Source organism: Dermacentor silvarum, chromosome 10 (genome assembly GCF_013339745.2).
Source record: "Dermacentor silvarum isolate Dsil-2018 chromosome 10, BIME_Dsil_1.4, whole genome shotgun sequence".
Taxonomy (NCBI): Eukaryota; Metazoa; Arthropoda; class Arachnida; order Ixodida; family Ixodidae; genus Dermacentor; species Dermacentor silvarum.
The window spans coordinates 65,392,665-65,418,408 of record NC_051163.1 but is presented as its reverse complement, the minus strand read 5'-3'; the positions used below and the strand labels follow the sequence as shown (position 1 = coordinate 65,418,408).

The 25,744-nt window shown below is 45.6% G+C and overlaps 1 protein-coding gene and 4 non-coding genes across 5 annotated transcripts in view; 4 read left to right on the top strand and 1 right to left on the bottom strand.

Annotated features, from left to right (window-relative positions):
* The window catches only part of LOC119431609 (N-acyl-phosphatidylethanolamine-hydrolyzing phospholipase D), a 28,984-nt gene extending 11,421 nt beyond the window's left edge, over positions 1-17,563 (bottom strand). Inside the window, exons 1-5 of the mRNA XM_049657942.1 lie at positions 17,497-17,563; positions 6,712-6,983; positions 3,246-3,461; positions 2,352-2,644; positions 468-657 (exon numbers count right to left, since the gene is read on the bottom strand). Coding sequence (XP_049513899.1) covers positions 468-657; positions 2,352-2,644; positions 3,246-3,461; positions 6,712-6,983; positions 17,497-17,563 — 1,038 coding nt within the window. The remainder of the gene's footprint in view (positions 1-467; positions 658-2,351; positions 2,645-3,245; positions 3,462-6,711; positions 6,984-17,496) is intronic.
* Positions 17,564-18,942: 1,379 nt separating this feature from the next.
* On the top strand, positions 18,943-19,014 carry Trnae-uuc (transfer RNA glutamic acid (anticodon UUC)). The gene has a single exon. It is a non-coding gene; the product is annotated as a tRNA-Glu (tRNA).
* Positions 19,015-19,020: 6 nt separating this feature from the next.
* On the top strand, positions 19,021-19,092 carry Trnaq-cug (transfer RNA glutamine (anticodon CUG)). The gene has a single exon. It is a non-coding gene; the product is annotated as a tRNA-Gln (tRNA).
* Positions 19,093-22,866: 3,774 nt separating this feature from the next.
* Positions 22,867-22,938, top strand: Trnae-uuc (transfer RNA glutamic acid (anticodon UUC)). The gene has a single exon. It is a non-coding gene; the product is annotated as a tRNA-Glu (tRNA).
* A 6-nt stretch (positions 22,939-22,944) lies between these two features.
* Trnaq-cug (transfer RNA glutamine (anticodon CUG)) lies at positions 22,945-23,016 on the top strand. Its single transcript has one exon. It is a non-coding gene; the product is annotated as a tRNA-Gln (tRNA).
* Positions 23,017-25,744: the final 2,728 nt, after the last annotated feature.

The window sequence follows — 25,744 nt, the reverse complement described above, 5'->3', positions numbered from 1 at the left end:
AAAATGAGTGCCGTAGTATGGAAAATGCAGTCAAGAATGGCAGGAAATTGGGTGACCATGGTGTGATGAAATTATGAAATCTGCGGGCATGGGATGGAGCCAGCTAACACAAGACAGGCGTAATTGTTGATTACGTTCATCCTGCAGTGGACATCAATTCAGCTTAAAACCATAGCTTTCACTGTATTTAGTGCATTTTGACTGTTTTCGTGCAGTATGTTTCCAAAACTGCAAGTTTAAATCTTTGTGTACTTTAGCTTGCAGTGTCTTTTGTTGCTGATAAATATTCGATTAGCTGCCATTTGGTCACCTCTGGCATGTGACATATTCTGTGATCGATAAGCGACCTAGTGAAAATCATTGTCGATGTACGCCACATGTGGTAGCTGCTTTTGAAGATGAGATAAGAAGTGCAACAGGACAAGACAAGTTATGTCTTTTGAAGCGTTCCTAGCAGCGCCCCTGACCTTGTTGTCATCGCTGATGGTGCGTTTGCACCAGTGCTGTGCCGGCACAAAGACAAAGGAGAGGTCATTGTCCTCGGTGGCCAGGTGCCCCTCGTGCCACCAGTCGAGCTCCACCACGTTCTCGCAGCCCAGCTGCTCCATCCAGGGCGTCAGGCCTAGCGGCACAAACCACCGCAACGTCTCCTCAAACCTGCATCATCATCATCATATTAATGTGGATGTAATGATACCACATGAGGATGAACTTCCTGAGTTTGAAATGAAAGAATATGGTGCAAATGTGACACGTCATGATATGAGGGGAACTGCTCAACATATCGTGACATTGTAAATGTCATGTGCAGTGGCTTTTCATATACAGAAAATTAATGTGCAGTCAATTTGTTTATAACCAAGGCATGTCTATTAATTCAGTCATTGCCGTGAGCATGAAAGTACACTTTCCTCCTCTTTTTCACATAATACGCAGAAACACACAGCCAGCACAGTACAACCAGTCTGTCTTTTTAAAAAAAGTTCGGTGGATATAGCTTCAACCGTTGACAGTAAGATATTTGTGTAGAAATAGTCAGTGGACATTGACAGAATGACTGTCGCTGAAGAGCTTCCATATTATTCGAATATAGGTCGACATTTCTTTCCTGAAAATGTGACGCGAAATGAGCTATCGACCTATATTTGTGACCAAAGAATCTCAACCTATCGTAAATGGAACAAAGGTAGCAAAGTACCAACTTAACAGAGTTATTCTGTCATGCCCGCCGTAAAACCAGTCAACAAATTATTCAGACTAATGATAAGAAATGCTGCATGTACAACGCTCTAGATGGCACTGAGGACGACATCATTTAACGTGTCAAGGATGCCTGTGAAGCATTGGACTAAGATGCCACTTGTGGCATCAACTAGCGAGCTTTGATAGCCGAGCTCACGGTGAATAAGGGTGTGTCATGTTCAAAGTTTTTCATTTTTTTAAAGAGATGTGCATCGACCTAAATTCGAACTATAACTTTTTATTTCTTGGCGAGTTCAATATACAGGGGTCGACCTATATTTAAGTAAATACGAAATTTCAATACAAACTTCACGATAGTTGGTGTAATGGTTGCTTTTCCGTTCTCCACAAAATAACTTTATGTTCGAGTAGCCATCTTTTCTTTTCTCCATCATTTACAAATAAACTTGGCAGCATATTCTCTTATGCTGTTCTGCATATTTACACTAACAACAATTGTGAAACTAGATTTATATTTGCCCTCTTCTATTCCATAACACTGATCCCCTGCAAAGTTTGTTTTTTTACAATTTTTATACTCGTGAGCCATTAAACAGAATGGACAACTGGGCTAGTTGGTTTACTTGCATCTTGAAACTGTATTAGCGCACAAAGACGAGTACTGTCTTCTCTCTTCGTACTCGTCTTTGTGCGCTAATACAGTTCCCTTAGAGCCATTAAACCAAACATAATTAACTTCACAGTTACGTTAAAATCGAAGTGCTTTTGTTGCATCTGACATTCGGATGGGCATGAAGACATGCACCTCTCTTTTTTATTAACCCTGTAATACCCAACATATCATCTATGCTAAGCTAAGTTTGATGTCCCAAAATTCAGATTTATGCGCAAGACACTTAATGCATAGCCTATAGTAGTGTTTTTGATATCTGGAGTGAAGATTCAGTTGCGGATAGTTAAGAAAACTAATGAATAAACAATTACTGCGCCGACTAAGTCTTAACTCAAATAACACTTCATTCTTTTTTTGTATAAATGTACTCTCCATGGCCATAAATAAAGGGAAACAATCTGTTACATTTTTTTTTATGTGGAACTGTGTTTTGGCATAACAGAGTTAATCTCTCTCGGTGGCTGACACTGCTAACCTGGCATTGAGCTGGTGCACCGTGTTGAGGTCAAGGTGGTCGTAGTGGTTGTGGGAGATGACAACTGCGTCAATGCGAGGTAGGTCAGCGACGGTGCAGGGCGCCTCGCGGAAGCGCTTGGGCCCCAGCAGTTGACTGGGTGAGGCACGCTCGCTCAGCATGGGGTCCGTCAGCACGTTGACGCCCTTCATCTGTAGCAATGCCGTTGAGTGGCCCAGCCACGTGATGCGCACTCCCTCTACAGGCGGATCCTGGAAGCGGGGCTTCAGCACCGGCAGAACCAAGTCCAGCTCCTGTCAAGGATGGTGACAAGCTTTTATGACATGAGTGATATTCCATTCAAGGGGCTTCATAACGAATGTAAGCATTTAAAAGCCAACTACAATGAAATTTCGGACCACATAGTGCAGATAGTGTCGATCTAGAGAGGCCTCCATGCAAAGCTTTACATTTGAAATAAAAGTGGATTTACGATGAAAACCTTGCCAGATAGATGTTGAAATTGATACTACTGAAAGAAATGCCACCATTACCGGCCACTGGAAATGTTGGAGAGCAAGTGTGGCTCCTTAGCACGACCTCTGAGATTACCTTAGGTGGTGCTCTTGGTGCACTGAAAAGCTCGTATTTCGTGGTGTGGAATTTTTGTCATACACGTATCAGCTAACTAACAGGTGCACATGTAGTCAGGCTTGGTGCTATTTAAAGCTTGTTTAAGACAATGACCAACTCTGCAGCTTTGCCAAGATTGCTTCGATAGTGTGCGCTACTATGGCCATTTACAATTTACCAATTTAGCCAAACTGCAAATTCGCTGCAGTTGGCCTTTAACGTGAAGACTTGGCAGCAGTGTAGCAAAATGCAATGAAGTAGGGCAGGAGATGAAGAGTGCACCTGCTTTGGAGGCACATTGCTGTTGTCGCGTGACAGGCCAAACTTGAAGATGTTGGTGACGGTGGGAGGCCGCCACGTCGGCCATGGGTTCTGGTAGCGTCCATTCACGCAGACGGAGCGTTGCAGGTTGGCCTGGCCTTCAGGATGCAGCAGCGTGTTGCGTTTTATCGTCGTAACGCCAGGGAAGTCGCTGCCACTACTGCGCCCGCCAGGCACCTACGTGACGTGAGAAAAGCCAATGGGGACGTTAAATCCAAAAGCTTGACATTGCAGCAAGTAACAGCAAATATACTGCAGTAATCAGTTGACATACTGGTGCACATGGCGTCCATGACAGCCTGATGCATACAAACAAAATTACAAAGTTTAATGTCCTGAAGCCGGACAGTTGGCTATGAGAGACACCGCAGCAAGGAGATCCGGATTAAGTTCGATCACCTAGGGTTCTTAATGTCCAACCAAAGTGTTATACATGAGTGTTTTTGCATTTTGCCCTCATTGGTGTGTGGCTGCCGTAGCTGTGAATTGAACCTGTGACCTCAAGCCCACCTGCAGAATCCCAAAGCCACTTAGCCACCGTGATGTGTAATGGTATAAACAAATTAGGTTCTCGAGAGTTGTTTGACTCGCCGTGGTTGCTTAGTGGCTATGGTGTTGGGCTTTTAAAAGCACGAGTTCGCGGGATCAAATCCCGGCCATGGCGGCCGCATTTCGATGGGGGCGAAATGCAAAACACCCGTGTACTTAGATTTAGGTGCACGTTAAAAACCCCAGATGGTCCAAATTATTCCGGAGCCCCCCACTACGGCATGCCTCATAATCAAATCGTGGTTTTGGTACGTAAAACCCCATAATTTAATTTAATTTTTTGAGTGTTGTTTGCTACATCCTGCTTACAAAAAAAAAAAAGTGATTTGTGTATGAATTTGCACGGCACATAACAGAAATTACAGTGCCTGTTGTCATGATCTTGTGCAGAGTCTTGTAAGCTTCTTTTTTTGGTCTTTTCGTTTTTCTCTCTTGTTGTACATGTAAGCTTAGTTCATAGTGTCCTTGCGCGTGAGTGATGGCGGCAGTGCAAACACAGCCTGTGTAGCGTCAGCAAGAAACTTGCATTTGTTATGCAGTGTGCTCAGGAGTGATATTGTATTAAGAGGAAGAGAAGAATTAGGTGGGCCATATAATGTACAGAATAGATAAAAGTAGTTCTTTTTAATAGAATTTATTGGGCTAAAACGAGTCACTTTTTCAAAATTAGAGTTCAAGGCAATTATTTCTTTAGAAAATTTGCTAGTACCATGCTGCACACCAACACTCTTAGTGAAAGCAGACAAATAAATATGTAACGAGGTCTGCCCTGGTTATAACCATTATCTGCCTGAACTGAACTCACCCTATAGCCACCAATTTTCTGATCTCACCCCCCCTCCCCCATGTAATCATTTACTGCACTCAATTGAGCCTACCTTTTCTCGGGACCCATCCTGTAGCTATAATAGACCATTGGTTATATAACCAATGGTCTATTGGTTATATAAACAACACCAATAGCAACCAACCAACCAATACCAACCCTCCACAAGTCCTGTGAAAAACATTTAGCATCTGTCACCCAATTTCGCTAACAAGCACATAATGCAAGCTGTTAGAACACATTGCATTACAAGCCTTGTCAGCTTTTTTTTTTTCTAGAATATAACTCATTTTTTTTCACTTGCACAACATGGCTTCAGGAAATCATACTCATGTGACACAACTCACATCTTTTGCTAATAACTTGCGTGTCATTCTTGATCGTTCATCATACGATAGCTGCATTTTTCTGGATTTCTCAAGAGCATTTGGTAAAGTGTACCACAAACTTCTAATTTACAAACTAAGCCATTTGCATATTGAAGCTAACCTTTTAAGATGCATCTTATGTTCTCTAGTCAATCGCTCGCAATATGTTACTGCTAACGGTTATAATTCTTCAATGTGCTCTGTTAATTCAGGTGTGCCCCAAGGGTCAGTTCTCAGTCTTTTGTTGTTCTTAGTATATATAAACGACCTTCCCTCACAAGTATCTTCTACCATACATCTCTTTGTTGATGACTGTGCTATCTTGAGAGAAATTACTAGCAATTTTGATCTTCTTCTAGCCTTCTACAATCCGACCTAAATCCAACCTAACTGGTGCAGTGTATGGCTCATGGAATTAAATATTAACAAATGTAAACTTCTGCGCATATCTAGGACACATAGCACTACCCATGTGTATTATTTAAATAACCTTCCATTAGAACATGTCAACTCATACAAGTACTTAGGAATTCAAATCAGATTCAACCTTACCTGGGCAACCCACATTGACCATATAGTGACTAATGCTAACTGCACTCTTGATTACTTAAGGCGAAACTTTTTAATGCTCCTGAATCTTTAAAATTGTTGCTTTATAGAACATTATAAAACATTTATAAAGCATTATAAAGCTCGAAATTATAATATGCTAATATGCTACGTCAGTCTGGGACTCTAGTAACATAAACTTAATAAACACATTAGAACTAGTTCAGAATAATTCTACTCATTTCATTCTTTTGAATTATAGCAGAACTGCCAACCTAACAGCTATGAAAACTATCCTTTCTCTTCCATCCCCTGCAGCTCCATGTAATGTTTCCTGTTTAACATTATTCCATAAACTTTCACATGCAGTACTGCATGAAGCATTCATTTGTACTCCACACTAGGTATCTCGTCACATCGATCACCCTTATAAGGTTCATGTTCCTTCTTGCAGCACAAATACATTTTCCCAGTCATTCATACCTCGGACGTCACTAGAGTGGAACCACCTTCGCGCAAACATTGTTTGCATTAGTGATAATTCCTCCTTTTGTGATGCCTTAGCCACGTTACTTACTAGATTGCGGTTTTATACACTGGCGTGTGTTATATTTTTACCATTATACTTCCGTTTTTTTCTACTGATTGTACTTCTATCAAATTATTATGTTTGCCAACTCGTACTGCTTATTTTGTATCTTTATTTTTTTGCTTCATAGCTTCATAGGTGTGTATTATCTGTGATATGTCCTGTAACCCACTCTCAACACCTTGAAAGGCCCTGAGGGTATTATAAATAGAAATGCAAAAACAGATTACTGGATTGATGGCTATCCAATAAAGCGATAAAATTAAGACAAAATTTTCTGTCAGTACTCCTATAAAGTTTTACAGACATTTTATTTGCTCAACTCCTGTGAAGTGTATACACGAGGCTTAACTATTGATCATATTGGCAATTATCGCACATATTCTGATGCCCACCACTGCTACTGATCCTTGGTCAACAATGATTACTGTGTCTCAAACGTCCTATGGTTAATAATCAGGAATGATTATTGCTGAAACACCTGTTCTAAGTGTAAACAAATGATGGTGCGCAGAATGTAAGGAGTAATTCGAGCTGCGGACTTACCGGAGTCCTAACCCTGGGTGTTCCTGGGTCATTGGGGTCAGCCCGGCTGTCAAACGTGAACTGGTCCGACCCGGAGGAGCAGATTAGCGAACAGCGCCGGATGACAGCAGGCCTCTGTTGCTGCTGAAGGTCACCGCTGCCTAGCGACTGATCCGAGTGGTAGTCGGACGTGTCTGAAGGGCTCGTGGTGCCCGACTTGGGCTGTGGTGACGGCTGGCTCGGACCGACGCTGGCTGTGCCTGGGGACGGCCGTTCCGTGACCGCGAGCTCATCTCACGCATGGTGGAAGCCTGTGGGGACAGGGCGGTCAGCTGCAAAGACGGAATGACGTCAAGTTTATTCAACGTCAGTGCTGTGGCAAAAGTGTACTCACGGTTAGTAACACGGTTAGTTAAGAAGCTAGAGCGGCTGACATACCAGCTGACATACAAAAGAATGTCACTGTAATAAAACTACAGTATCCAGTGACTCAATATGCTGCACTAATGTGACAAGGAAGCACAGACGCAAGTGACATGCAGTTAAATGGAAGTACCAATAAGTACAAACAGGTGTCAATATTTTGTGACAGCATTAAAAAAATGGCATAAATAATAAATAAGCATTAACAAATTTAAGTAATTAATGACTGCGTACGGCACGATTTCAATGTTTACAATGTTTACCTTAGAATGCCCAAATGCAATTCCACATCAAGAAAAATTAGGACAACTTGTTTGCCTTTATTTCTGACCATGGTGAGTGTAGTCATAAAAAAAAAAGCATGAGAATGTTACTCGAGTAAAAAGTTTGTAAGTACAGTAACTAATTATTTATTAGTTGGTTTGTGTGTTGTTTCTAACATGCTTAGGGGTTTATGTACATCGGGAAGTTTAGTCTCTCATTTGCGCATAGCCTGCAGCACACCACGATCTGCGTGTCCTAAATATAGGACACCAGGGCTCAGTGGTTGTCAAAGGCTCTGCATGTATTGAATGTAGATTGAGGGTGCTGTTTATTAGTCGGTTTCCTGAACTGTCCACAACAATAATTCGGTGTATCAGAAATTATATTACGAGCTTCGTGTTAAGTTTATTGAGCTTAAATCTGAATCTTGTGGTATCGAACTCGGCGTATCAAAAATAATATGTTGGGCTTTGCTGAGGCTACATGAGTTCAGCCGCTGGATATGAACTTTAAATGTGGATAAGCAAATAGATGATCACTGCCATCTCCCGTCTAATTAAAATTGTCATTTGGACTTCGTATGTCACTCTTGCTTTTTGTTGTTTTGCTCTTCTCTCTGCTGATATGACTTGTATTCATTTGTTGTATTTGTTTGCCAACAGAGTGAAAAATCATGGACTCAGTTATTTTCACATCCTATGAAAGCTGGTGTAGTATGTTTAAGTAAATAGATAACTTCAGGGATAGAGCAACTGCTGAAGTTTGCTGATTTCCCTTTCTTATCTTAACCTTGGAGTCCTTTAAAACTTAGTCGGCTTCATAGGTCAGCCTTATTTGCACATAAATAAGTTTGGTTGAAGTATTTACTTTGTCATATCTGAAAAGGGGAGCAAAAAGGAGACAGTAGTAGTGGATCCTTTATGCAATCCACTCATTATCAAAACCATTTAAGTTTAATAGAAAAGTTTTGTGTGTAACTAAGCATAATGCATGATGTCATGCACAAAAATAAAGAAAGGGAAATCTTCAGTGATGTGGTAAAAGTGCCATTTCATGAATGGACAAAGATGCTAGTGGACGTGAATGTAAAACAAATATCGTATTGTAAAAGAAAACTGATATATGCTTGTAAAATAAAAGCCTAATGTACCAGCTCAAGTGAAAAGTCAACTGTACTGTCTGCAATGTGGTGCCTGCAATCGGCACGAACACCTAGAAATTGTGCAAACCAACAGCTCCTTACCAAAAATTAGCCGACACTTTAATGTTTTATTCGGTAGTGTCTTGGAATACATATTCACTTGACTATTGTGAAAAAGCAAATGCAACACGAGAAGTGTACTCTGTCAGAGATAAGCTTGAAGCTTGGTGGTATTTCAGAAAGTGTTCATACCACACTGCCACTGTTTAATTTCTTTACGAAAGGGATGGAAGAAGAGAATGAACAAAATCTTGGCGACCGCGCATGCCTTCTCCGACCTGTCACTGTCTGTCATCGATTCAGCATCTTCAAGTGACTGCAATTCCTTTATACTTGTTAACCAGTGCAGCTGCTTGGAATGGATCAAGAATTCAGTGTGTTTTGCATCAGTATCTATGCTGCTGTCAGAAAAGTATAGCGCAATTACGTGGTGGGGGTTGGGAGGAGGGGGATGTACTGAGGCATACTGCATTCTCCAGAGCGCCCGCGCCTCGATCCAGTCTGTACCTGCTGTACATTCCACACAAATAAATTAAATTTTATTCTCACTTTTACGACCATGTGTTTTCATATTTAACAATTTATGTATAATGAACCATATAAGTTTCATTTTTTTTCACATATTATAAATGAACATGATTTATTTTCGGTTATTCAGAAGGGGAAGAATGACACGGATAATAGCAAATGCACTCTTAGTATGGTCCTCACTAGAGAGTGGAGAATGCACGGATACATCAGTGGCATGGTGGGACAGAAATGCGGAAACTCACTGGTACGTCAGCGACAATTTTAAATCATGTATAGTTTGCATCCATAGATAGTCCGCATCATGTGAAATTTTAACCTTTAAACATGTATAGTCTATGGGCCCAGAAAATGCAGGTATTTTCATTATCACTTTGTGTATGTCAGCCTGGCACAGACTTCGATGCAGAAAACATAAAAGGCTCAAATGCTTTGTTACCTGAGTATCTTGTTGCCTGTAGGGAAAACAGCTTCTCCCCATACAAATGTGTATGTGCCGACCAACATAGATGGTTTCGTTGTTCACAATCTTGGATAAAAATAGCGTTTCCCTGCTCTATTCAGCAAAGCTGCTTTAACAGTTGCTTACGAACGAGAAACTTGAATCGAGATGACATCTAGCTGAGTCATTTCCTCGGCACCCACCACTTTTGAACAACAAGGAAAAGCACTCGTGTGTAAGTGCTGAAAATGCTTCTCGTCTGACAAGACAACAAGCTGATCCAGTAAGCCTCGAACTGAACCATGCTGACACTGAACCATGGGGTCAGCACCAATTAGCTACCCCAGCCAATGACAAATGCTGAGCTAGGTTTCACGGAAAGAAGCAACCGGATATTGTGTAATGTTTTCAAGTGACGGATTTGTGGAGGCCAGGCGATTGAAAACAACTGCATGTCGACCCACGTTAGTTCAAACTCCCAGGGGCCACAGATTTTGGTGTCACTTAGCCTATGGTGAACAAAAAGTGCACAAAAAAGAACTATGAGCCAGTTATATAAACAGTTTGTACAAGAATAAGCAACTGGCCAACACCAGGCGCAGTGGTGGAAAAAAGAGGAAGAGCCCCCTTCCATGCATAGACATCCAGGCTGTCTGTCGGCCAGTGTGAATGAGCAACCACATTTGTGGGTGCCTGTTCGTGGTATTGCCTGTTAGGATACACAGTTACCTGAATGTGAAAGGTGGAAACATTTAAAGAATTCAAGCCTTACGAATGTTCTCTACCTCATCAGCCTTTTATTTTGGTTGCATTGGCTTGCCCTGGAATGCCACACAAAAATGAATTAGATGAAAGACTTTAGCGACCTACATTACTTTGAAATGCACTGAAAACTTAGTGCGCTAAGTAGAATCAGAAGTAGAATCTTCAGTGCACATCTCCACAAATTAAATATAACTCATTACATGTGAAAAGAATACGGGAAACTGGCATGCACATATCAACTTCTGCCACTAACTGCACTGTTAATTTCAAGGTTCAGAAGGGCAGAAAGCCAGCCTAGTTGTTAAAACAACATTCAGAATTAAACCACAGAAAACAGCACAACAGAGAAAAGAGTGGCTAGTCTGTGCTGCTTTAGCATGTGCAGCTCGAGTGCTTGAGTCATTTACGCATGGTGGCTTGTAATAACTGGCCTTCATTGACCACAAAAATGTCCTGGCAGTTCAGTTTAAGCACCCTATAAGTGTACAAGTGTGCCTGGATTCACAGACACTGTTTGCATGCAACTCGATCACTATCATGATGTAATTGAGTCCCGATTTATATACAGCTGCTTGCTTACATGTAAGCGCTCCACATAATATTGCGTAGGGGTGTGCAAATAGTGATTTGTGAGACCGAATCGAATATGAATCGAAGTATTCTGAAGAAAATCGAATAGTTTTTGAGTAATGAAGAGCCGTTATCAATTAATATAAAACGACGTTCACATATATCCTAGCATTTTTAAAGTTAACAAGTCTGTTAAAAGCACAAATGAAGCATTAAGAGCAAACAAGCAGTTTCTTTGCGTGCACATGACTCTTCAGCAGAGAGTGCGAACGATCGCTGTATAGCCTGTAAAGTATGGCTACCTAAGCGACGTAGCCTGCTCCACATCACAAGCTCTCATGTTTTATGTCTATACTATGACCGCGGAAGTGAAAATTTACCGCACTTTTGCTCCAATTTGATGTTTAATTGGGCGCAATTGACGTTTTGAAATATTCGAAAAGTATTAGAAAAAATATTTGCATTTTTGAATAGTGACTATTGGATTTGAAGACCGAATCAAATGGGACACTAATCAATTCATTATTCGAAACTTTCGAATATTCGCACACCTTTAATATTGCGACATACTGTACATAAAGAACACAATTTAAAGTACAAAACACATGCATGGAAGTAACATTCATTCACATTCACTGCATCTGCAGTCATTTCACTAAATAAAGACAAGCTCCACGTGGAATATTGTTGGTGTAACATATATGTGTGATATACCTTGCACATGCATGCCACATATGTGTATGCCCGCAAACATGCATAAAGTTCCTATGCGTGCACTGTTCCGTGACAACTATGGTATTAAATAAAACGCGTGGCAAATTATTCCTCCCACGTTTTGTCCGACTCCGATATATCAAACGTCCATACCTGTCGTAAAACGACGCCGCCGCAGCGAAGCCGAGGTAAGCTCGTTATCGCGAATGCCGACATTTATCACCGCCGCTGTCGCGTACCTGTATCAGCGGCTACACTCCAACCGTTACAAAAAACGCGGCCGGGAAACAGCACGTTCGAGCAGCAAATCGAACCACGGCAGCTTTCGTCGCGAGCCGTGTACGACGCAGACCGCGCGCTGATATAGATCTAGCTTACTGGCCGCGGTCGAAAATCGAAACCGCACGACGTACTACGTATACGACACACCACTGCCCGCTTACCTCATCCGGATCGCGGCGCAATAAAACGCAAGCGTACCCTCTCTCCCTCTCGGTCCAGCTACCTCGGCGAAGGACGCGAGCGGATGGCAGGGCCCTTCGGAGCGCGCCGGGCAGCTGGGACGACACGGATGACGAGGAATCGACGTTGCGACGTAAAAACAAAAAAGTGTTCTACCCCCCAGCGCTGTTTACCCAGGATTTTGCCACGGAGGACCCGAGGTCTCGCCTCTTTCACGCCGGCTCTCGTCGTAACATCTGCTACGGGCGAGCCCTCTCCCCCTACGCCCTCGCATCCCGTTTTGCTGGCGCTTTTTCGGTTTCGAAACTGACGGGAGCGGCCCACGGTCCGCGACTCGAGGCTCGAGCGTGCGGGCTCGCTTTGTAATAAACGTGGGCGTGCTGTTAACGCGAGCGCTCCTAACCAGAAAACGTGGAAACCGAGATAAGCATCGCGCAAAGTCGGGCACCACACAAAGCGCGCTAGCTTGCTTGCTTGCAAGAACGCCGAGCGGCGAGGTGAAGTAGGCTTTACAGGGCAAAAGCACCGGGCATCGCGACAAACCGAAGGGTGCACGCGGTGCGGATGAGTGCTCCGTGCGAGGGCCTCGGCGACCGAAGACGACACCGCACACACTTTCACCTGGGACAGCGTTCGAGGCGCGTGGTTTCGGGGCACCCCAAGTGACGTGATCAGGCTGGCGTCGAACGGTTTCGGATGCGTGGCATCGGGGAGCTTCGACGTACGTGACGCCGCGCCGTTACTGCACGAACCTCAGAGAAGACGGCGACATTCTTCGGTGCGGCGGAGAAGGCGGCACTACTGGCGATGGCAGCAGCGGCAGTAGGGCCCAACGCGGCCCGGCAGATGCGCACCGCTTTTAGCATCGGCGGCTATGTTTAGGGTCCGGGAGGACACGCGGTCCGTGCCCAGCGGCTGGGGGAACCGAAGCGGATGGAAAGCGCGACGTCCGAAAGTGCGGGTCGGTGGCGCCACCTCGAGGGTTGCGGCGGAAGTTTTGGCCGTCGAAGCGTGGGCAGCGTGGACTGCGTGATCGCCGACGCGATGCGTTTGAGAAGCGTTCCCTGTTTGAGATTCTCAAAGGCCATGTAGCGCAGCTCATTCAACGTTAAGGTTGCGGTCGCGGCTGCGGCAGCTGTAGGTAAGGGCCGGTGTCAGCAGGCGCTGCCGACCGATGCGTCAACCGATGCGTCAACGGTGATCTCAACCTACAATGAAAGAGAGAAATCGGGGACAACAGTCAATGGAAACGACGCGTACGAACGGTGCAATGAAAAAAAGAAAGATAGACCGTTCGCATGCATTGTTTCCACTTAATGAATACGTGCCAACTCGCCTGCGTAACAGCGGCTGCGCGGGCTACGCATAAAGCTAAAAGCAACTCGCGAGCTCGTTATAATTAAAATGCTGTTTTGACGAACGTAACAATTTTATTGACGTCACCAGCTCCCAGTGGCATGGCCAAGCTTTCTTTTTTTGGGTGGGGGAGGGGGGGGGGGCGCTTACAGAAATGTACAATGTGCGCTTAGATGGTCCGTTGAAATTGCGCCTGTGGTCATTGTTGCTGTTTACTATTAAATAAGATTACATAGCGTAGGTTGTAACCACAGTCTAGGAGTTCGCTATAATTTAAGGGCACAACAATACTAATTAATGTGTTCTGTGTTTTCAGTAGGGATACCCAAACACGTGTTTCTGACACATTGCTTAAAACAGCGTCAAAAGATGTAACCACCAGCTAAGTTGCAAGTGACCACATGCTTAGGTGTAACAGTGACGCCAACTTCGATACTGTACAGTATATCGGTCAGCCAAGAACTCGTGCATCCCAACGGAAGCGTTAAAATATGCCACTCTATATACCAGTCTCAGTCGCCTAGTTTTTCTTTGCCAACAAAAGATGGTTTCTTTATCCCATGTCGTTGGGCGAAAATCGTTTACCTCACCCTTGTTGCTATCATATTTTGCCGGCCTCGCATCATGCACTTCATGACTCTATACACAAGGAAGCTTGCGTGGTCAAAACCCTGTTTGCAGATTTTCGAGCTGAACACTCTCGGAAATTTTACACCTTTTGAGGCGTACCTTTTTATACCGCAACAACACGACTGTCGTTGGTGATGGTGATCTTCTGTGTGGGTGTGTAATTGTTGATGGTCGTGAGAATGATTACGAGAATTATAACCAATCTACGGGCGAAAGTGAGTCGGGTTCGCTACACGGCCACGGTATGGTTTGCATTGCCTAACGGTGCACACTTGAATACAGCGATCGGAGTTCGAACCCGTATGGTAAAAAAAAAAAGACAAAATAAAATAAGGCAATGATGAAATAATACTGCAATAATACAACAAATGACGTAAACGAGAAAATCTAGGGTCACATTATATGGCGTGCATTTTCTTTCAATAACGTAAGCCGCATTTCATATGTATTCTGTGCTCACAGAAAAGCAACTTAATTTTTTTTTTTGTACACAATACTCGAATGAAGGACGTGCGTATACATGTAGTACAGAGTGCAGCATTACGATCGAGTTCGTAAACGCGTTGTTATAAACAATATGCATCACACAGACCATATATATCTGTATGCTTTTATCTTATGCAATTAAACCTCGCGATTAATGAAGTCGCCGCATCACCAGTATCATAGGACTCTTCATTTCTTTCTTTTTTTTTGCATTAAATGAAAGTCCGGGACCTCGATCGAAAGCATACAAAGAAAAAAATGCTGGCTAGCCTCAGTGCACCCTAAATAATTTAATTTGCCCTAACAGCTTTTCGGCAGTCAGTTTCCCACGAGGTGACTATCGTGAAGTCATAACGCAGAAAGTGGTCACGTGGGCGCAGGTCGTCATCGCGTTTTAGCACTCGCTCTGCAGGTCTATTATTGTTATATCCAGCGCCTCCTCTATTTAACAAAGGAGGCACTGGTTATATCATCAAATTCCGCCATGTCTAATTCTACAATGTCGGCATTCTGAGCCAATCAGAGAGGCCGTACGTAGCAGCTCTCTGGGCCGATCAGAGCTGATAAGATGGCGAATTCGACAATATGGCAGAATTTTTCGATGTCCAGAATAGCACCCCGGTTCTCTCGGTCATCTCATTATGATGCTACCACTCGTTGTGAGGCCTGATGTAGGAGCATAGCAGACGAGCGAGTGAGCCGGAGCGAGCATCAAGTGTCCTGCTCCCACGTGACGACCACCTTCCGCTTTACGACGCCACGACGCAGTCACCTCCTGGTAAACGACGCCAAAAGTGTCTGTATAGAACGACCTAAAACCAGCGACATAGACAGGCACTCGAGAAGCACCTGTACGGCAAAATTGGCCTTGTGAAAATCATTATAAGTGAGAAGAAAACGCTTCCTGTTCTCCGCCAAAGGCCAACGTTATTCGATTCCCTTGGTAAGATGGCGGCGGCCGGCATCACCTTCAGGGCACCATGTCCACTCCAGAAGTTATTTTTAAAGCTCCTTGGTAGTGAAGCTATTGAAATAGATTATGTAGGAGGCTCTGAGGCTTGTCAATATTGACATGAAACGTCTTTAAAATCGGTTCAGAGGGGGTCGCTTGCTAGCACCTCATGTAACGAAAACATGTTATAGCATATGCTTATCGCTTGTATGCCTTTGCAACCGTACTACCCAAGCGCCTTATTTTGGTATCGTTGTGTAGGGGAAAGAAGCCATTACTAGATAACGCATCTTTCGCGTGCGTAGATGGCGCCATTGTGGCGCCACGAACGACGCAATACGAGCTAAATTTAGTATCGTGCGCGGCTTTCAGAGAGGCGCGTAGCTTCGCAGTACATTTCTGCATGGTCGCGTTTGAGGGAGCCCACTATGCCATAGTAGGTACAACTTATCAAAATCTTACTGGTGTTAATCAGGAGTTGTATAAGGCCTGAAAGTGTGCAGTTTGTTGCGAGAAATTTCACGCCTGCTCGACTGTGGAGTCCTCGCGTTCAACGCGCATGCGGTCCAGAAATGGCGTGAAGAGACTCGGGTCAGCAAGCTAAATTCATATCCAGCCCCTTTGACCACGGCGGAACGTGTCCGTCTCCATAGGGAGTGCAAGCGCAGTAAAGATGGTCGGAGCTCCTGCGTTTGCCTCAGCAAACGCAGGAGCTCCGACCATCTGACCATCTATACGATCACTGTGGGCTCGAGCGGCGCAGGGCAGAGGTTATATATATATATATATATATATATATATATATATATATATATACCTTACACAGTAACCTTAGCGCAGGGCAATCTCGGGCGCCACCAGCATGGGGTGGTCATTTCTTTACCCTATAGTGCCCAAACGCCCTCTGTAAAGCAAACGGGCCCACTACGAGTAGGGAGCGAGCATGATTGAAAAATTAGATGGTAAGATGCCCATACTATAGCAGAAACATACAAGTTAGGCAACTGTAAGTTTTCTAATGTGCGAATAAATGTGGCTTGTGCATTTGGTTACGTCATTTCTCTAGTCTAGTGCCCGTCACAGTTGTTGAATGGCAACTCCAGAGTTGAATCGATTCCGGAATCATTCCGCATTTTTAAACACGCAGAATTCAACGGGAATGGAGTGATGGCACTAGTCGGACAGGTGTAATGGGAATGGAATGGTAGCCCGAGATTCCGCAGTGCAGTAGGAATGGAATGGGCACGTAATCCTGGAACGCTAAATGTTGATCTTGAACGAAACAACCAAACGGGTGAATTTGCCATTTGGTCCAAACTAGATTTGAGCAATAAATTATATTTCTCATACAGGTTATTTCAGTATCTACCTGCCGCAGTAATGTTAAACAACGGTATATTCAGCACACTCCACCCTTCTGGAGACACAGATACCATTCTACGTTACAACGATGAAGTGAATTTAACGACAGCTACTTCTAATTGTGAATAAACATGATTCCGGTTTAGCAAGCGCACATGCACCTGACATCTATGACACAAGGATGGAGACCAAGAACGACGTCGCAAACTTTTATACACTGCACAAGTCTACGGTGATTTGCAAAGTGCGCCGTGTATTTTTGGCACACTGTCGCGTATCCAGAAAGTGCGACAACAGAAGGTCAGAATTCTGGAAAAGTGGTGCCCGTTAATATGGCAGTAGATGCGACTCATGATATATAAATGTGTTTAACATTTAGATTAGTCCTCAAATTGACAGAATAATCTAGCTGGATGCATTGCATACACAACGGCGTAAGATAATTTTCTACTTTGCTTTACGTCAATGAGTTTCGTACAAATTACAGAATTTTGGAAGTGGTGGATCTTATTTAGAACGCAAGCCTTGCTTATGTCGAGGCGTCCATGGTCCTCGGCCCTTCACAGACTCTGCAAAACAAGGATGCACGTACGTCATGTCAACGCGAATGCATGTTCTGCAAGATAAAACTTTATTGAAAGCGTTGCATACATCCGTGAAGCCTCCAGAGCTCCAGCTGAGCCGCCACACTGGCTGGCCGCATAAAATGAACTCGCATGTTTCAGGAAGTTTTAACTTCCACTATTTCTTTATTGATGTGGGTGCGTGTGTATAAAGGAAGCCACTCAATTCAACCGAAATGTAACTATCATTGCGAATGTACTGCGCTGAAGTTGTACACGTAATAATAATAATGATAATAAAAAGAAAATCCGTCGGCCCTTCCAATTCGTGAAGTAACCAGCGAAGCTGAAACGTGTGGCCTTGGTGTTTATCACGGCCCCGTTGTTTATGTTGTAGGTTGGGTTACACACACACGTTCGGCTGCGACGGAGAGAACGACGTCACTGACGGTATGCCCGCGCAGCCCGCCGTTGTCGCTTGCGTTCGATGTCTCGAGTTTGCTCGGCGGCGTGGTTAACAGTGACACGAGCGCGTGCCGAGCACGAGCGCAACCCGATGGGCGCCAACAAGCCAGCTGCGGAAGAAGACGACGACGCTCGAGCCAGTGCTGATGATGGTAGTTTTTCGTACACAGGCGGCGGACAGACGCTTTTTGGTTTCGCCTAGCCATATAAAGCTTCGCTTTAAATGTGGCCTAATGCTTAGCGTCGGGCTGCTGTGCTGCAAGACCGTGTGGCGATCCCACCCTTGGACAGTAAACCACTTTTTTTTTCAACTATGAGCTATTCGGCAAGACAGCAGAACCCAGACATCCGCAAAGTCGGAAGTGCTCGCAAAACTTCGCCTTAAAACAGTATATACTAAAGAGATTACAGGCAAGAACGCACTGCAGAGATGAAAGGTCACACACATGTACGCAAGCTAGGAGGCGCAAGTAGTAAACAGCTATAGAGCAAACATTTAATTTGTTGGAGTTGGAGAAATGGAATGGAAACGTCACGCGAACCAGAGGTGCGATCTGCTAACGGTTCGGAAAATAAACCATCTGTTTTCAAAACCGTTTTCAGGTCGCGTCTCATTCCGGCAGAGACAATGCGCGCTTCCAATCTCGGAGGCTATGAGTGAACCTGGGACTCCGTGATTACACGCCGTCCAGTCGGTGTCCCGATCTCGGAGGTCATGCGTAAACCTCGCCCTTCTGTAAAAGTTTTTTTTTTTCGTAACTTGTTTTCTTAAGTGACAATTAAAACGCCTCTAAAACAATTTCGCAATTTTTGTGCAGTATTCAGGACGCCGCACGAACGCAAAGAGCGCATTCTCCACCAAGTTGCATCGTGTCAATGCTATCAGCGCCACCCACAAAGCGTTCTCGAAGTGTCGAACGCGCTGTATTTATTTATTTCAATGACGGTGGTTGCGTAAGTACTTTTCAGCGAATTACGCTTAAACGCAAGACACGGATACAGCTTGTCAATCAATGCGCAGGGTTGGAGGCTCGCGTTTGGAGCGCCCACTGAGCTGCAACTCCCGTTCTCCGGCGTGGTCTAGTGGCTAGGATATCTGGCTTTCACCCAGAAGGCCCGGGTTCGATTCCCGGCGTCGGAAATGTTTGGTCTCATGGTGTAACGGTTAGCACTCTGGACTCTGAATCCAGCGATCCGAGTTCAAATCTCGGTGAGACCTTCTTTTAAAGCCAACGCGAATATTGTCTTTTTACTAGCGGACTTTACCGGTGGCGGCCACTTCACTACAATGCACCGTGCTATAAGCATAGCCCAGTGAGGCTGCTTCTTCAATATTTTCGGTCTTATTTCTTTTTTTTTTTTTTCACGAGCTCTGCTTGACATGGATGCAGCACACTTGACACGGAAGTGGCGAGTGCAGGTTTCCAGAAAGGAATTGTAAACCACGCAGATTACGATTATTGTTGGACGAGATACGGTCCAAAGACTGTAAACTTTCTTTAGTGTGAGGGTTCGGACTGTGGGAAAGCTAAAAACTATTGACGATATGGCTAGTAAAATAAGCGTATTTACAGAATGAATCAATAAGTCATTTACGCATCAATCAGTTTATGTTCTACGGAAGTACGAAGGGCTTAACAGCACAGCAGTCAGAGGGATGATTCTTGGGCCCGCAGGGGTTGTTGCAAGGAGCACGTTGTTGCAAGGAGTCAGGAGCCGACAGCGGCTTTTTAATGCGATAGCATTATGTGCCCCATGAAGCGGGAAATCCGGCGAGCGTCCGACGTTAAGCAATGGCTCATACTCCCGTAAACGCCCAATTACGACGGAAGAAAAGTGAAATTCTACGCTGGAATGATGACCACCAACGGAGCCAGCTGAGGAAGAAGACGACGAAGACGAACACGGGAGCAGTAGCACGAGCGCGTTCGCGCGGTTGCACAACGATCCATCTGCAGAAGAAGACGACGACGCTCGAGCCATCGCTGATGATGATAGTTTCTGCGTACAGGCGAAGGACGGACAAATCGGCTAGACATATACACCTTCGCTGTTAAAAAATGGTTACAGCAAGTTATGAGCGCAGCGCGGTGAAAATGAAGAAGAGACGAAATAGTGAGCACGTGCCACGAGAACCACTCGTGGTACGTTCTGCTAGAGTGTACTAGATTGGGGTACACTCTAGTTCTGCTTTTGACCGCACCTCTCGTTCGCTATGCATCACAACTACTAACGCGCCATCATCATCGTCATCATAAAGAAAAGAAGAATAAAGAGCCGGCGCGTGGCACGAGCACAATTGTGCGAGCTCGCCATCTGCAGCAAGAACGCCACGTCGCCGTTCCTTCGAAACGAACCTGTCAACAAGGCCGGCACCGTTTTCGAACGTGAGCGCGTCGGCAGTATTATTCTCACATCAACGATTAGAAGCACATCGTGGCTGCCACCGTCAGAGAAGATGGAAAGGCAACGTGGTCACCCTGAGAACGAGGCATTATCTGGACAACTGAACCAGGCTTCACAGGCCGAAGCAGGAGCCGTGGGGGAAATTCTTGGACGACGCGCCCCGGCGGCCGTTACATCAGGGAAGAGATTCTGCGAGAACTTGATCTGCGCCTCGGCTCAACGGTTCGAGAGACCATCGTGAAAGAGTTGGAGATAGTGAAGGAGCAGTGTATGCAAAAGATTGTGAATGGTGCAGATTTTCGAAAACAAGATTCCGCCGCAGAGGATGGCAGGGCACTGCGAGAAATCTTGCAGGGGACAACGCAGGCTGAAGCAGGAACGCCTGGAGGAGATTCTCGGACTACGCGCCCCGGCGGACGAGACATCAACGAAGAGTGGCTGCAAGGACTACTTCTGCGTCTCAAATCGGTGATCAGAGAGACAATCGTGAAAGAGTTGGAGATAGTGAAGGAGCAGTTCATGCAGAAGATCCTGAATAGCTAAGCGTTTCCCATAGCTTGGCCTTGGAACTGCGACTGGTTGCAGTTTGGAACAGGACAGACGACAGTTTTTTTTTTCTGTTCATCTCTGCGAGAAAAAATAAATGTTTCAAAAAAGGACGAAGGGTGTTTCGTTTGTAAATCAAAGTATCTTATCGCAGTCACTGCGGTTAATGAGCTTTCGTGAGGCACTTCGATGTTAGTCAAGTAGTCGACACCAAAATTTGGACGACCGTATCGGAAGCCGTCAGGTGTAACCTTGGCGTTCGGGTACAGCAGGCGTTTTAGCTGGGTTCCAAGTATGTGTCGCCTTCATAAGTGTTTGTAGCGCGATTACTGTGGCTTCCTAAATTGTAGGAATCATGCATGCTTACGTAGCTTTCGCTTCTTTATTTTCCCTCAGACGACGCCAGACGCACAAGAGCCTACTGCGTACAGTGGAACACTCGAAAATGAAAATTTCCAGAGGTAGAAACTATAAGTGGGCCAGTGTTGTATGGAACGGCGTTCCAAGGAACGGCGTTACTTGAACTAGTTCCTTTTGGGAGGAACGGAGGAACGCCACCGTTCCGTTAAGGATCGGTGGAACCGTAACGGTAACTTCGTTAGGTTTACTAAGGAACGGCAGTGGAAATGGCGTTCCTTCTGTAAACGTTCCACGGCATTGAACAGACGCACACACGTATACGCAGCACGTCATGTAGGGCACGTGACTATGGTGCATTTTTCTTTCGTGAATTCTCCGTTATATTTTTTATGACTAGGCTTCATGATTGTCACGTGACGTTCCCTTATACTGCAATATTGAATCAGCATTAATTAAACGCCAATGTATTGTTCCATTCGATGCGGTTTCTTGGGCAAGAAATCTAATCATATTGGTGCATGTGAGCAACCTTCTATTTGCAGATCTGAAGCGCAGTATCCTCACTGCGCATTTGAAGACCCAAGTGGAAAGTGCCATATGTGTTGCACTTGTAGTAGACGAGCTCCAATGTTGCCGTTAGACATGCCTGGAGTATGTCCGGTGCTCCCTGAAAAAATTCTTCTATAAGCGTTTCTTTGTATTCTTTTTTATCTCCAGATAATGTGTTGCCGGCGATGTTCAAATTCGTAAAATATACGTAATTCAATGTCAGTTTTAAATTGCTCTCTTTATTTTGCCTCAGGATTATCCGACACTATATTTAATTACAAAAAAAATTGTGGCAGTTTCACCCGAAAGGCGAAGCATCAATTGCGATAGCAAATTAGTAGAGAGCTATACGGAGTAAGGATAGTAGTTTTATCAGCTGTACAAACTCGGACATATAGCAGCACCATCAACGCGCAGAACTGCTGGACGCCGTCGGCGTTTTGCCCGCGTTCGCTCCGAACGCGCGCGGCGTTGGTGACTGGCCGGTGCTTCTGGAGGCGGCTCGGAGGTTTTCGACGAGATCAGAACGGGACACTTGTCGAGCAGCGTCGGAAGTCTTTACCACCTTCTTGCCTCGCACTGTTTTGATATAAATACGCGTTTGGTGGCGCAGCTAAACGTCACCTCCCGTCCCTCCCCCCTCCCGTCCCCCCACGGCCTTTCGCGCGATGGAAGTCGCGTTTGTTCAGGTCGCGTCTCATGCCGGCAAAGACAACACTCCCAATCTTGGAGGCCATGCGTGAAATATGGCCTCCGAGATTAAACGCCATCCGGTCGGTCTTTTGATCTCGGAGGTTACGCGTAAAACCACGCCCTTCGGTAAAAGTTTTTTTTTTTTTCGTAACTTGTTTTCCTAAGTCACAATTAAAACGGCTGTAAAACAATTTCGCAGTTTTTTGTGCAGTATTCAGGACGCCGCACGAACGCAAAGAGCGCATTCTTATGTAAGCTGCATCGTGTCAATGTTATCAGCGCCACCCACAAAGCTTTCTCGAACGCGTTGTGTTTATTTATTTCAATGACGGTGCTTGCGAAAATACTCTTCAGCGAATTATGCTGAAACGCAAGACACGGGCACAGCTTGTCAATAAATGGGAAGAGTTAGCGGTTCGAGTTTGAAGCGCTCCCGTTCTCCGGCGTGGTCTAGTGGCTAGGATATCTGGCTTTCACCCAGAAGGCCCGGGTTCGATTCCCGGCGTCGGAAATGTGTGGTCTCATGGTGTAACGGTTAGCACTCTGGACTCTGAATCCAGCGATCCGAGTTCAAATCTCGGTGAGACCTTCTTTTAAAGCCAACGCGAATATTGTGTTTTTTCTAGCGGACTTTACCGGCGTCGGCCACTTCACTGCAATGCAACGTGGTATAAGCATGGCCCAGTGAGGCTGCTTCTTCAATCTTTTCGGTCTTATTTCTCTTTTTCACGAGCTCTGCTTGATATGGATGCAGCACACTTGACACGGAAGTGGCGAGCGCAGTTTTCCAGAAAGGAATTGCAAACCACGCAGATTACGATTATTGTTGGACGAGATACGGTCCAAAGGCTGTAAACTTTCTTTAGTGTGTAGGGTTCGGACGGTGGGAAAGCTAAAAATAAATGACGATATAGCTAGTAGAATAAGCGTATTTACAGAATGAATCAATAAGTCTACGAGCTACGAGGAGCTACGAAGGCAGCGCTCCTTGACACGTCGCGCTTCATCGCGTGACGGACACATTGCTGGTTTGGCCACCATCTCCGACCAGACAGCACTGCTGACAGAAGTGAAAGCGTTCGTTCGGGAGGAAGTTGCACGCCAGCTCTCCTTGCTAACCTTCGCTCAGCCACCGTATGTGCAACAGCCCGCAACGAATGTTATGCCCACGCTCCGTCGCGTGATCGAGCAGGAAATCGCCGAGGTCTTGCCAGACCAGCATCACCCTCGTCCTGCGGCCGCTTCACTAAGCTACGCCGATGTCGTCGCGACGCCCCAACATGTTCCGACGGCTGCACCACTCAGCTACGCTGAAGTCGTCGCGAGGTCTCAACCACTCTCTCCGAGTGTGCCTCTCTCTCCGTTATGGCGACGTTGCGGCTAGGCCCCGACCGCAGCCAGTCATGCCGTCATACCAGCATCCGCCCTGTACAACGCGACCTCTTACATGGATGGACCTGCCCCAGCGAACCGATGGCGTACTTCCGACAACCGGCCGATATGCTTTGCGTGTGGCTATGCCGGTCACGTCGCTCGTTATTGTTATCGCGCTCAGCCACCTAGCGCCGCATCAGCCGTGACAAGCCAGTTCAACAGTCCATATTACGAACCCCATTCGGCTATGTTACCGACTTTGCGCCCGACGCCAACTACCCGCCGTTCACCCTCTCCACGCCGTCGCTCAGTGTCGCCGATTCGACCCCGTCCCGTAACTCGGGACGAGGAAAACTTTGGCGCTGAGCCGTGCTCCCTCAAGGGCTGCAGAAGATAGCGTCAACCTTTCCCTTTCCTCAAGAACCACTTATCATCACGAGGAAAACTAATCGTCGCAGTCCAAGAGGCAAGGGCTGCCGCGCCGTCGAAACGTGAAAGTCCTCAACGCAGTCCTTCAAATGTGATCAAAGTGTTTGTTGACGGTGTTCGCGCATCTGCACTCGTGGACACTGGAGCTGCCGTATGTGTTATGGACGCTAAGCTTTGCCGCCTACTTCGGAAAGTGCCTATATTTTTTTAAAAAATATAGGAGGCTATGGTATAAAGGTACCATAGGTATATAGGCTATGGTATATAGGCTATATAGGCTATGGTATATAGGTCATAGGTATATAGGTCATGGTATGGTCATAGGTATATAGGCTATGGTATATAGGTACCATAGCCTCCTATATTTAAAAAAAAATATAGGAGGCTATGGCTCAGCATATCCACCACTTAGCGGCTTGCACTGCTCGTGTTGTTATTGACGACGTTCTGTACGCCATAGAATTCATAATCCTCACCTCGTGCTCTCTCGACGTTATCCTCGGCTGGGATTTCCTCTCGTGCCACAATGCCGTTATCAATTGCGCACGGGCCGAGATGGAACTCTCGCCGCTGTTAGATTTGCCGATCACCGACAATACTTCCCTGTCGAGGATGCTAATTGTCCACGACGACACCCACGTTCCTCCCCGCGCGTCAACAGTCGTGCCCATGTACCGCAGCGGAATCTCAGACGCTGTTGCGCTGCTGTCTCCATCTGACCGCTTCCTCACTCGGACAGGCCTGCTGCTACCTTTTGCGACAGTGGACATCAAGCAGGGCTACAGCACCATTTTCAGTTTGCAACCCGTTCCCATACTCTGTCATGTTGCTCCGAGGGGAATGTCTAGGCAATGTCGAAGCGATTGAAGACGTGCAAGTTATGGACGTGCCCGATGAAAATTACTGCGCTAGTTCTAGTGCGCTCACCGCTATTTCTGCCTGTGAGGAACCGTCCAGTGATGTGTTTGATTGGTCTATTGCCGATGACCGTACGCCGGTCCAGCGATCTCAACTTGTGTGCCTCTTGGAAGAATTTCGTTCTTCTTTCGATGTCGGGCAATCTTCCCTAGGCCGGACATCAACTGTTACTCGCCGCATCGACACTGGCTCGCAACCGCCATTGTGGCAACGCCCGTATCGTGTATCTCCTGCAGAGCGTCGTGTAATCAACGAACAAGTCGACGACATGCTTCGCCGCGAGGTGATACGACCTTCCAACAGTCCATGGGCATCCCCTGTGGTCCTCGTTACGAAGAAAGATGGTTCTGTGCGGTTCTGTGTCGACTACCGGCGCCTAAACAAGATCACACACAAGGACGTCTACCCTCTCCCGCGCATAGACGACGCCATTGAGTCTACAAGGCGCAGAATTATTTCCATCTTTAGATCTGCGCTCAGGGTATTGGCAAGTACCCATGGCTGACGCCGATCGGCCAAAGACAGCTTTTGTAACACCCGACGGCTTATACGAATTTAACGTAATGCCTTTTGGGCTTTGTAATGCGCCCGCAACT